Below are 13,940 nucleotides of genomic sequence, written 5' to 3'. Positions count from 1 at the left end.
TTTTTTGCCTTCTGTTTTCCCAGTGTGTTTAGTACCACTACACTCTTTTTGTCATGATCACCTTTTAATTGTACGAACTATTAATTTGATTTGCAAAAACATATGCATACTGATGACACTGCTAGTATGGAGAGTTATCAATATCATTCACTTGAAAGGAACCATACAATAATTCTGATTGCCTGAGAGATATAAATTGGAAGTAAAAGGAGATGCATGTGGCAAAGGAACTTACATTCATGTGTTTTGAGGCAGTTGGCCAAGACAACCAAAAATAATAACTTACGGAATCAGTGACATGCCACTTAGATGCATTGAACATAGTCAAATGCTCTACCACTGAGCTACATTGGACATGTTGAGCACAAATGTAAGTTGTGAATCAATCCGGATGTTGATTTTACGTTTACAAATGTACATCTTCAGAATTGTATGGAATAAACAATAAGGGTACATGTAAATACAAAGCTTGTACCAACAATTTATCGTCTTTGATTACTCCCAACAGACGATAAGATGGTACAACTATAACAATATATATACAGTAATCACAACTGTCCATCTTCTTTGCAACGAATTAATTATACACACTTCACATTGACATCCAATGTAAAAACACATGAGAGATTGGCAATTCAATGAGCATTCAAGAAATTGAAGTGAACCAGTTCCTGTCGATGGCAGAGACAAATATTTGGGAAAAGAAACATCAGTAAACATAAAATAAAGTTCCATTGATTCTGATGGATTATATGAAGGTACAGAAATTATAACTATTTTTCAGTATTTTTTTTCTATATGATTTGCTATTGCAAACATGATATCATTGCTCTAAGACTCACAAGCTAGTATGCAGGTACTGATCCAATGTGAGAGGCATTGGACCGCCAAACCAATCAATCAAGAATATATTCTCAATTTCTAACTTGAAGAACTGGAAGCTGTGATCCTCAGGCCAGTCTGTCAACCATCGAAGGCATAAAAATAAAGGTCAGAAAAAGCGGATGAAAGCAGAAGTGTTGCTAATGCATCAATTCTTGTAAATACCTTTCATCTCTGCATGCTTTGAGAACAAGGCACCTTTAGCAAATTCTGCTTCTTTGGAGTTTTTATCCACTAACTTCAACTGAAACATCATAGAGGGAAAATGAAATCCAAGTTATTCAAAATTAAAAGTTGCCCAACTTTCTATTTGGAGGTGAGATCAAGAACTTTATAGGGCAGTGAAGGAGCTTAAATGGAAAAGGGCTGCAGAACCTCATTGGTAAGATAGCTTGGGCAGCTGTCATTTAGCACATTTGGATAGATCGTAATACTAGAATTCATAACGGAAAGATTTGATTTGAAGTTCATATAGTTCAAGTCATATGCAGAATATTAGAAATAGGCTGTCTAACCTATGCTTAGGAATATAAGAAACTCTATTCCAAAACAGGATGTTATGTAGCCCTTGGAAAAGTCCTTTCTCTGCTTCTGATAGTTGTTAGGTGTGCTGTTAAGCTTGTATGGTAGTGTGCAGCTTCATGCTTAAGTCTTTGTTTTGTCACCAGGTGTTCTGTTATGATTGTCTTTGTTGTTTCTGATTTGCTGAATAGAATTCTGTTCGTTCATATTAAGAGAGATGGTTTTTTTTTTTTTTTTGGGGGGGGGGGGGGGGGGGGGTGTGGTGGGTGAGGGGGGGTGGGTTTGAAGTAAAAGGAGACCATTGCCTAGTGTTGTTTCCATCATATGGAGACAATAATTATTTGTTGGTGTTGGTTACATATCCACCCTGGAGTGAAGGGATTAGGGTCTGAGTTAAATTTCTTTCGACATTAGGGGTGAAATGAATTTAAAAAGTATATCTTTTCCTAGCACGTTAGTTTTAATTCCTTCATCTGTCATTAAAAAGGGGTAAAGCAAAGCCATAAAGGGATTTCTTAAAATAACTTTAGAAGATAGGTTTTTTATTAAAACAAAAACGGTTTCAAAACATATTCCGTCATTACATATGTGAACATTAGGTATTTTATAATTAATTATTAGCTTTTCTCCATTAGCCTGAGTTAATCTTTCAGATGATTTTTCATAATACTTTAAATGTATTAATCTTACTTGTATACAATTCATATCAGCGCTTGAGTCTATTAAGGAAACTTCTGTTAAAGAAAACTCTTTATTAATTACTAAAGTAATTTTTGTATACCATTCTTTTAAAATAACTCTGTCAATTAAACTCAGAAAATTCGGTCTATTGTTGTTAATTTCAATTTTATTATTATTTGAATCATTAATATCTGTATCATCTTTATCTATAGGAGGATCAGGGGGTCTGTTATTATTATGTCTGTTACTGGAGAATCCGTCAAAGGTTTAGGAAAATCTCTCAAGTTTACTATTTCTGCAATATTTTGTTCATCTATGTCTGTGGAGTTATCCTCCTTAATCTCTTTTATTTCTTGTTTTACTAAGAGCATTCACAGCAGTGGAGCTAAATTTTTAGCAATTTAGCTCCTCCAAAAGTTACTTTATCTATTTTACCTACACACATCCTACAGCAGTGGATCTATTTTAGCTTTCAACACAATAAAATAATATATCCATCATAATAAAATAATATTTCTACTACAATAAAATAATAATATTTTTACTACAATAAAATAATATATCACCACCAACACCACCACCCCACAGCACAAACATCCTCCACCACCACCACCACCACACAACAGAGAAGAAAAAAAAAAAAAAAAAAAAAACCCCACCACACAACACAAACATCCTCCACCACCACCAGCAGTACACAACAGAGAAGAAAAAAAAAAAAAAAAAAAACCCAACCACACAGCACAAACATCCTTCACCACCACCACAAACATCGTCCACCACCACCAGCAGTACACAACAGAGAAGAAAAAAAAAAAAAACCCAAACACACAGCACAAACATCCTCCACCACCACCACCACCAACAGTACACAACAGAGAAGAAAAAAAAAAAAAACCAAATCCTCAATCCACCAGCAGTACACTCCTCGCGATGTCGTCCTCTCAATCCAGCGCCCAGATCCATCATCATCCTCACGGCTCCCCGGTCTATCAAACCATCGCCGCCCTCTCCTCTTTCATGGAGCCAGGCGACTCCATCATCGACGGCGGCAACGAATGGTACCTAAACACCGAGCGTCGTATCGAACAGGCCTCATCGCGGATATTTTTAGGGTTAAGGATGAGTTTGGCGACGGCGTGGGACGGCGACGGCGTGGGCTGGAACGGCTGGGACGGGACGGCGACGACGTGGGCTGGGAGATGAGATAGATGAGAGCTTGACAGACAGCGTGGACAGCGACGACGTGGGCTGGGCTGGAACGGCGACAGGACGGCGATGGCATGGAGAGCTTGATGAGTGAGAGAGACGAGAGCTTGAGAGAACTGAGAATGAGTGAGAGAGATGAGAGCTCTGAGATGAGAGCTCTGAGAGATGGCACGGAGATTGAATAAAAGAATGAAGAAAAATAGAATTAGTTTTATTATTTTAATAGGAGTTGGATTAAAAAAAATTTTTTTTTTTTAGATGTGTGCTACAGTGCACATCTATCTATAGATGTGCACTGTAGCAAATCAGCTAAAAATTTTAGCTTTGCCTCCACTGCTGCAAGCATTTTTTGGTATATTGGTGGAGCTAAAATAGCATTATAGCTTTTTAGCTCCACTGCTGCAAATGCTCTAATTTTACTTTTGTCATTATGTCTTGTATGGTCACTGATTTTATGTCTATTTTATCTTGTTTCATTTTTGTCCTTTCTTTTTTAACCTTTTCTTTCTTTCCGCATTTTTTAGTGTGATGTCCATATCTTTTACATTTAATACAAATAACGAGTTTGTCTATAGAATTCAAGTGATTAGGTTTATGGGTGTAGCCCTAACTACAATTGGTATATAGGAGATACTTATTTATCACTTGATGATCCACATGCTATGGCACAAGAATGGTCTAATTTCATGAGTAACAAGATTTATGAAGTACAGAAAGAATTAGACAAAGACTTCCACTTATATGGCTACACCAGAAGGATAGCCGTATATGGACCAAGCCCTTCAACAAGGAGGCTTATTAGAAAAAGAAAGATTACAAGGCTATGTCTATGTCTGCGAGGTCTAAGGTTGGATTGAGGAGGAGAGGAGGGATTACAAGAGTCTATCTTGGAGGGGGAGAAGGTTCTGTCTAAGAACTCAACCTATGTCTTCAACCTAAATTATTGACCTCTTTTCTATCTTCTGAGTCGTCTCCTTTCATAGATGAAATAAACCATGGTATATTTTCAAAAGTAACTTGAGTAATTAAAGTTAACTTGAGTTAATCTGTCAGTGGAAACTTGTAGAATGTTGTGGAAATTACTATTGATAAACAGTAAAAATGAATAGTAGTCTGTTTGGAAATCTGTCAGGATACTGTCTCGTAGTCTATCACAAGGAGTGACTTCTTGTCTGGATCTGTCTGGAAGCTATTCATGCGTGCTGGTAAACAGTGGTCTATCATAATTGTCTTTGGAAGGTCAGTCTGAGAGAGCTATCGTTCGTTCTGTCTTGTCTGTCAGTCTATATTCGCATAGTTATCATAATCCAACGGATCAGAGTCATCTTTATACTACTCATGCTCATGGAGTACTCCATAATTGCCACATAAAACACAGTATGAAATAGGAAGATAGGTGGGGGCACGATCCTTTGTCATTATTCTGGGATCCTTAGCAATCTTTCTTTTTCCAATAAGTCTCCTTGCTGAAGGTCTTGGTCCATATACGGCTATCCTACTGGTATAGCCATATAAGTGGAAGTCTTTGTCTAATTCTTTTTGTACTTCATCAATCTTGTTACTCATGAAATTAGATCATTCTTGTGCCAGAGTATGTGGATCATCAAGTGATAAATAAGTATCTCCTGTATACCAGTTGTAGTTAGGGCTACACCCATAATCACTAACGAGGACCAGAATGTGTGCTGGCCGAGCTTTCATATAATAGCTAGTGTCCTAAGCTAGGAGAGTGCTCCAAATAGTAGGCTTCATATAATTAAGTCCTCCAATTTGTGCAGCTGCTTCTTGGATGACTTTAGGAAATAAACTAATCTGAATTCCAGAAGTTAGGATTAATTTGCTAATAAACCCTGCGCCTAGCATTTCAGATAACCATGAAGGATCACAGATCACTAGATCCTCTCTCTCGATATTGATAAGTAATCCCGAGTAGGGATGGCATTTGTCATAAATCCTTTCTGTTTCTCCAAAACTTTCATACCATGTGGCTTGGTGGGATAGCTATATATCATCTGTCATGTCTTCTGTTCTAATAAATGCTGCAGAAACTAAAACTTTAAATTGATACATCCATTTGTCATGGGTGCTGTTTATAGCTTTATGGATTTAATATGAAAATGAAGGTCTGTAAATTCTCCATTCTGAAAAGTGAGATCAGTACAAAGCACTTTTTGCAATATTTCACTTTTTTGACCACATGAATACATTGCTTTTGCCAGCAACGTATCCTAAAGGGATATTGTCTCAATTCAGATGCCTTCATGCTTATCCAAAATCTTCACTGAAGCCTTTCGGATTTCATTAGGTTGCACCACTGGTGCTTTGCCCTTTCTTTTCCAGTCTACCCTGGAAGGTCTTTTATCCATATTAGTCTGCAATTGACTTTCGATAAAAGGATTAGTTGCTATGTCATCATTTTGAAAATTAACATCTTTTTGTACTATCTCTTCATAATTCTTTTTGAAGACTTCTTGTAAAATTCCTTTAAAAAGGTTTTTAAGAAAATCACTTTTGAAATCTAAAGTAATATTTTTTTTCATATAAAATATCTTTCTCAATACTGCTATAATTCTGCTGGGTAATAGTATAAGAGTCATGGTAAAGTCTATCAATGTTGTAAAGACTTAAAGGGATAAAATTTGTCACGGTTCTGTCTATTATATACTCCCTCTGTCCCATTTTTTTGTTTTGTTTGAAAAGTCAAACTTTTAAGGGAACATCATTTATTGTCTTGTCTACCTTTTAAAAATGTATAAGTTTCCAAACTACCCTTAAAATAATTTATCAAAAAATTGAATTAGTAAATTAATAGGGGTATAATAGGAACATTAGTAAATTAATGACTTTTATTTTTAGAAACAGGACAATATTTTGAGATATCTCAAAATGGAATAGAAGACAAAAAAAGTGAGACGGAAGGAGTATATATATATTTATATATCTATTTTTGCCAGGATGTGTCAAATAATGTTACTTCATCAATTCTTTCATTATTGTTAATAACTGTTTCTGTCAGGGGAAAATTTGTTAGGGATTTGTAATTGACTCTATTGGTTAGATTTAGTGGATTATCTCTATATTCATTCAGGAAATTACCACAATTAGTACTTTCTTTAATTCTAAATAAAGGGGATTCTAGCAATAGTTGAGAAACTTCTTTTATTAAAACATCTTTTATGTAAGTGTTTGAGATTACTATAGAGGTGTAAATATGTCATTTACTATATTATGAGGTCTACTTGGTATATTTATCAAACTAAAGGATATATCAATTCATTCATAAATCATAAAGGGAACAGTAAAAGTGGTGCAATTATTATTTTCATTAAATTCTTTCTTATAAAGTACTTGTATTATATGTCGGTTCCTATGCCCTAGCACTAGCAGGCGTATTAGAGCCATGGATGGTAGAACGTAACGGTATATGATAGATATATTGCCAGCTATTATTTGCGTGCATAGCTAGTTTTTTTTTTTTTTTTTTTGATAGGTCGTGCATAGCTAGTTGAATACCAATAAGTGCTCATTAAATGTAGATAGGTGTGCATAGCTGGTCGAACATTAAATGTAGGTAGTTGGGTTTGCATTTTTTTTTTTGGGAAAATTGGGTTTGCATTATCATTAGGTAGTTGCGGATTCAAATATTCCTCTAGGTTTTCTAGAATACTCTATTAGTAGATTTTCTTAAATCTTAATCACTCTTTAATGATTTAATGGTCAAGATTCTGCCATGTAAGTATTTTACTAATAATATTTTTAAAATAATAAAATAATGTTACAAACAAAATAATTAAGATTATTGTTTGTGGAATGCTAACATGGTAGAATTTAGACCATTAAATTATTAAATAATAATTAAGATTTAAGAAAATCTATTTGATAGAGTACCCTAAGAAATTTAGAGGATCTGAATTCGTTGCCCCTGTGGTATGTTTCTTCAGCGACATTGTACCAAGGAAAGTAACCGCAACATAAAGCACTTTACCTTAAGAAGAAACTATAAAAATTTGTACAGTGTTTTTAAGAGAGTTTTCACCGGCGTTCGCTCCTAATGATAACTATTTATCATTAAATTAAGATATCAATTAGCTTTTAATTGACCTTTATTTATTTATTTTTTATACTCTTAAGTCAAAAAAAAAAAAAAAAAACCATATTCAGGTTGGGTATTTTTCTCTAGGCTAGGATATTAAGAGGGCGTTTGGTATTGCAGTTTAAATAACAATTTTCAATGTTTAAACAATATTACACATATTTTTACACACTTTATCAGGTCAAAGAAAGGGCCACCTCACCGGGACCAGCTTATCTTATCGCCAATAATTGATAAAAATCCGTACTTTTTGATTCATTATAGTTTTGGTATTGGCAGCTTAACTGTTTATGTAGCACTAGAACCCCATTACTACTGTTCAGCTTAATTGCCTCTCATTTTAAAGCTGTTTGTTGTTAGTCATCAATCTCAGAATGTGTTGAGAGAGAGCAAGTGTAGTGAGAAATCAGAGAATAAAGAACGAAGAAGAGAGAAGGCAGGAAGTTGAAGTACATGATGATGATGAACTCCAACAAAAGTGAGTCTCAAGAAAGCACAGAATTAGAAGAAGCAGGAGGAAGATATCATGATGAAGGCAACGGCTTGAAAAGCAATAATGAGATTGAGCTGACCAGAATTCGACTTATGAGATCCTTTGTGGAAACCCAGGATCCCTCCTCCAAGGTGCCATAATCTTCTTTAATTCCTAGCTATGTCGTTTCTTTAATTTTGCATGTGTTTTGTTTTTACAGTTTTATATTCATGCAAAATTCATATTTCAACTTATTGGTAAGAAGATTTAGTACTCTCAAAATGCAATAACAAGGATAATACTCCTAGTCCTAGGCGCTGTCCATAATTAAAACTGCTATACGTACCAATATTGATTATATATTCTCAACACAATGGCTTGGATCGATGATGGATCAGCTAGAACATCAGCCACTCTGCTAATTGCTCTCCAGCGACTGCATGGCCGGGCCAGGCCAGCCGTACGTATAACATAACGAGTGATGCTATTGCTACGTTGGCTTTAGCATTTTCCATAATATAATTTTTTTTTAAGGGAGATAATTTCAACCTATAATATCCTTTTTATCATTATATCAAAATACCAAAATTTTTTTTTATAACAAGAGATTTAATCAGTTGAGTTAATTAAAAGCCAATCTCAACACATGTGAGACCTTTAATAAATAAAAGGAAGCAAAACTACTTCTCCATAAGGATGTGTTTGTTTAGAGGTGAAATAAGGTGGAAAGAAAACTTTGGAGAGAATAGAAAAGAAAACTCTTTTGGAGTGTATTTGGTTGGGTATATAGGGGGAAGAAAAATAAATAGCGAGGGGCCCAAGTGTTTTCTCCCCAAAATAGAGAGAAAACTGAGTGGAGATTAATTTTTTCTTGATTAACAAAAATGCCCATATACACATGTTTTTATGTATTTATTTATTTATTTTCTTCAGTTGGCAGTAATAGGGATGGCAATGGGGCGGGGCGGGGCCGAAGGATAGAGTCTTCGTCCCTGCCCCGTATGGTTTTGTCTTGCCCCATCCCCGCCCTGCCCTGCATGACGGGAAAAACTTTCTCACCCCATCCCCACCCCTTGGGGCCCCACGAAGCCTCGCCCCACTCTGTAAAACTCCACTTTTTGTTAATTTGTTCTATAACTAGTACAATTTTTTTAATAAAACCTATTTCATTAATAAAAATATATTTGAAATTACAACTAAATTCATCCCATCAAATCAAATCAATTTTTTAAAAAAAATTGAATAATATATCCAAGTGTTTAACAATACAATCATAAAAAATAAAAATAAAAATCTCATAATATAACACATAACAAAATAAAGGCAGAGAACCACTTTGGGTAGAATAAAATAAGCTAATATTGATATGGTTGTTTAAATAGTAGGGTTTTAGGGTATGAAAAAATTACAATTATAACCCTTAGCAATGCGAGGCAAGGTGGGGCAAGGATGGGGACGGGGAGGGGCGGGGCGGGGTGGGTCTAAAAAGTCTAAACCCATACCCACCCCATCCCGTGGTGCGGGGCTAAAATCTTACCCCATCCTCGCCCCACCACCTTTATGGGGCGGGGAAAACCCGCGTGGGACGAAGTGGGGAGAGGTGGGGAAAAATTGTCATCCCTAGGCAGTAACTAACGTTGACTTTCTTTTTTTGGGCAACATTGCCTCTTTTCTTTTTTTTTTCTTTGTTATTCTTTTGATTTTCTAGGCCTAGGATTGGGGGTCCCCCCCCCCCCTCTTTTCTTTTTTTCTTCTTCTTTTGGGCAGTAACTTGCCTCTTCCCTTTTTTTTCTATTCTTTTTTTTTTCTTTTGATTTTCTAGGGCCTGGGTGTGATAGTTGTTTTTTTTTTTTTATAGAAGATGTGATTTTTATTTTGAGACATGATTTTTATTTATTTTTAATTAAATTTGGATGATTACTGTTTTTTTGTAGTTATTTATCACTTTTTTGTTTTAATTGAGCATCGTTCTTTAACAAGGGTATATGAGTAAATTTATTCAAACTTATTTTTTCCATCCCTCCACTTTTTCACTCCCAACCAAACAAAAAGGAGAGAAAAATAAAATATTATCTATCCTCCTACTTTTCCATCCTCCCGCTTTTCCACCTCTCCAACCAAACGAACCCTAAGTGAGGCAATAGATCACTAATGTGGCACCGAAGTGGAGCAACAAAGCACATTAAAGATCCATTTGAGAACAGAAACTTTTGCTAAAAGTGTAAAAAATAAGAAGTTAAAAGCTAGTTAAATAGTACAATAAAACTCATAAATAGTACTAAAAAGCAAAGTTTTAAAAACCGGTAAGGTACCACCGCACACCCTTGGTGCTACGGTCATTCCACAAGTATAAGTGTTTGTGGGGTGTGAGGGGTAAGGGTTGGGGTTCAAGTCTCCAGGAGGGAGCTTCACACACATATACACATAGATTATACTAAAATAGAATTTCTATCTTATATATAAAAAATAAATAAATAAATAAATAAAAACAGGTACGGTGAGAGAACCGAAAAGGGATTGGTTACCGGTTTTCTGGTCGAACCGATGACATAATAAATAATTTTAAAATAATAAAAATTAAAATATATATATATATATTAAGTTTTTTAACTAAGAATTTTCAAGTTAAACATATATATATATATATATATAATTTAAAAAATAATGTAAGTTTAATTTTCGTGTATTAAATTTAGGAAATAAAAATAACAAAACCCACAACCCATATATAAAATTTTATAACGGTGAAGAATCAAATTGACAATATATAATATATCTATTATTATTATTATTATTATTATTATATACTACTTAATACTTATATATATATATATATACACACACACTAAGTGTTGACATGACATGGCCTTTTTTTTTTTTTCTTTTTTTACCCTTCCCTTACCTTTGTTGAGTTGTCTTGTAAAAGTTTGCTCCTTTTAAGAACTTGTAATGTAACTCTAGGAGGTGTGAGTCATACAAGACATAGAAATAAACAAAAACAATAAATGTGATCCACCTGTCCTTTCTTTTCATTAATACTTCACCTACCCATTCTTTCAAACTTCCATTTCTCCTTTCAAACTTGTCCCATCCAAAAGCTAAAGCCATTCTTCTCTTTTATTTCAACTTTGAAGTCTCTTACATTATAGTCTCACACTCTTCCTCTCTCGGTCTCAAGGTATTTTTGCTGCAAAATAAAAAATTTCATAAAATTAATGCTGCCAAGGTAATTCATAATTACCTTAAAAAAATCAAAAATCACATTTTAATTTTTATTTATTTACCTTTCTGTTTTTATTGAGTTTTTCTTCCTTCCCACAGTTTTGGATCATCATTCTTATGGATTTTAATCTGGATTTGAAGAGGGGGGGGGGGGGGGGGGGAAGGATGCAGCTTTTTGAAAAAAATGTGTAGTTTTAGTTTTCACACAATCGGTCAATAACCGGTTCAACCAAACTGCTTCCCGGTTTTACGGTTGAACTGATCGATTCTTAATTATTTCTGGTTTTTCGGTTTTTAGTCATAACTGGACCGGATTAGTGGCGGTTCCTGGTTGAACCAGTCAGACCGGCTAGTCCGGCCGGTTTTTAAACTATGCTAAAAAGTACAACGGAACCTATGAATAGTACCAAAATGAAGCTAAAAACTAAAATAAGCTGAAACTTTCATCTCTCCCAAACAAAGTGTTGCATTTGGGATAGCTGAAAAAGTCAACTTATTTTACTTTTGAGCTTATTTTTGGTACTATTCATAGGTCCCACTACACTTTTTTGGTACTATTTATGGGTCTTTCTGTACTATTTCAGCTAGCTATTAGTTTTATCTACGATACTTTCTTTAAAAAAAAAAGTCTTTAGTTTCAGCTAAATAACCTGTTCCCAAACGGCAAATGGACTCTAGTGCATCACCTTCAAGAATTTTTGAGATGAAATCTTCCTCCTCAGCCATCATAAATGTTACAAATGAATTATCATGAGATCAATTTTTGTCTTTACTCTATCTCACATTTCAAATAATAAAAATCTTACGTGTTAGGCTCCGGATATTAAAGGGAGTGTTAAAATTATAATTAAGTAATTAAATTCACTATTTTTCAAACGCTTAAAATACCATTTACATTAAGTTTGCCTTGTTTAGAAATACAATCGTTCGTGACCCATATTATTTTCACAGATCAGTTGCCTGCACTAATCTTTTTTTCAGGCATATTCATAAATATATTGATCAACTAGTTTTAGTGTGGAAGACATGGCGACACCTAAATTTCATTTCCACTGCTGATATTTTGATATGTGGTGTTTTAACAAGCAGGTAGTAGATGATCTGATGATTAGAAGATTCCTTCGTGCTCGTGATTTGAATGTGGAGAAGGCTTCTGCCTTATTCCTCAAGTACTTGAAATGGAGGCAAACCTTTGTTCCAAATGGTTCAATTTCTGCATCAGAGCTTCCACATGAAATTGCACAAAACAAGATGTTTATTCAAGGATTTGACAAGACAGGAAGACCCATAGCAGTGGTCCTTGGTGCTAGACATTTTCAAACCCAAGGGGGAATAGAAGAATTCAAGCGTATGTTATTTTCCCTCTCGTTAGAGCATTAGAGCATTCCCATCAAAGCTCTCAAAAATTTTAGCATTTTGCATCCCAAAAAGTCACTTTATCAATTTTAACACTTTATTTTACAATACATCTTATATCAAAAGTTCTATTTTTTTACCACTTCATTTAAAATAATATAAACAACTTATTAAAATAATAATAAAAAACTACATCTACAAACATTATAAGCAACACCACTTATCTAAGAAATATAATAATATTTTTTGTTATAAGATTTGAGCTACAGTAGACTACTAATGGCAGTCTATTGTAGCTCATATGCCAAAATTTATAGAAAGAGCATCTTTGTTGTAAGGTGTTTCTTGTGGAATGGGATGCTAAAATTTGACTTTTTAACTTTTATAAGTCTTATTGTGAATACTCTTAAATATTCATACAAAGGTTAAAATTTCTTTGGAGCTTAACACTTCCTTTTGGTGGAAGAAATAGAAGAAAAAAAATGAATAGAATGAAAAGAATAATTTTAGATATTCTTTCTATTTCCTTGTTTAGAGTTTTAATGTAAAGAATGAAAAATCTATTTTCTTTTTTAGAAGCTTAAATGAGAGGGAATGCATTAGATTTAGTGACATTTTCACTAAAATTCCTAAAACACCCGTATAAATTCAACATTTTATTTTAAAATGCGAGTATAATAATACTTTTGTTATAGATGATTCCACTCCATTCTTTCTAATATCACTCCTAAAAAAGATTTATTTAGGGTATAATAAATAGATGTAATATCTATTCCTTAGTAGGTGCATTAATTTCTAAAATTAATATATTTTCAAATAAACAAATTTTCCATATATACAAACAATTACAAAAAAAAAAAAATTAAAAAGACCATAAAAAATGGACAAAATTTGGCTACAAAATTGATGGTAATATAAGGTTATAACCTTACTCAATATTTTTTTATTGGTGATGAATTTTGACTAATCCACTATTAGATTGCATTTTCTTATATCCTTCATGCTTGTAAAATTTCTAGAAAATTAAAGATCAATTGCTTTGTCATCAATAAATTGTTTAAATTGCAAATTTTTGTAGTTTAAAATTATGCATAAAATATAAACTTATAGATCATATAGTAAATAATATTTGATTGATATAAAATTTGACACGTGTATTAAGAGCGTAAGAACATACAATTCAAATGATTAAATTTTCAAAATGTGTAATAATATTTATTTTATTGAGTAAAGTTGTAGCCTTAAATTACAATCAATTTTGTAACTAAACTTTATCCTAAAAATATATATTATTTTTTAGAAAATATAATTATATAAGTAAGATATTTCCTAAAATATATCTTAAGTTTTATTCTAATGTTACTATTTTGACAATTTGATTTTTAAAATACCTTTATTCTATTGTCTTTAGAGTTCTATTATTGTATTGTCACCAAACAAATGAATAGTAATAAGTATTACATTACAGTATCTTACATTCTTTATAATACATATTCCTATTAT

General features: G+C 33.4%; 2 protein-coding genes across 4 annotated transcripts in view; one reads left to right on the top strand and one right to left on the bottom strand.

Annotated features, from left to right (window-relative positions):
* LOC126703015 (uncharacterized) overlaps positions 1 to 13,940 on the top strand; it is a 48,438-nt gene that overhangs the window by 32,066 nt on the left and 2,432 nt on the right. For 2 of the 3 annotated variants that reach the window (XM_050401907.1, XM_050401906.1), the window contains exon 2: positions 12,171 to 12,429. In XM_050401907.1, the coding sequence (XP_050257864.1) occupies positions 12,171 to 12,429 (259 nt within the window). Of the gene's footprint in view, positions 1 to 7,674; positions 8,012 to 12,170; positions 12,430 to 13,940 lie in introns of those variants that run through there. The other variant, XM_050401905.1, reaches the window with a different exon arrangement.
* LOC126703019 (uncharacterized) lies at positions 451 to 1,625 on the bottom strand. The gene is made up of 3 exons (XM_050401910.1): positions 1,048 to 1,625; positions 843 to 960; positions 451 to 671 (listed from the first exon to the last, which is right to left on the bottom strand). The coding sequence occupies exons 1-3, from the start codon at positions 1,136 to 1,138 to the stop codon at positions 647 to 649; spliced, it is 234 nt and encodes a 77-aa protein (XP_050257867.1). The 5' UTR covers positions 1,139 to 1,625; the 3' UTR covers positions 451 to 646.

The sequence above is a fragment of the Quercus robur genome, chromosome 10 (assembly GCF_932294415.1).
Source record: "Quercus robur chromosome 10, dhQueRobu3.1, whole genome shotgun sequence".
NCBI classification, from domain to species: Eukaryota; Viridiplantae; Streptophyta; class Magnoliopsida; order Fagales; family Fagaceae; genus Quercus; species Quercus robur.
The sequence above is the reverse complement of the archived record's forward strand: the minus strand, read 5'-3'. Positions and strand labels throughout refer to the sequence as shown.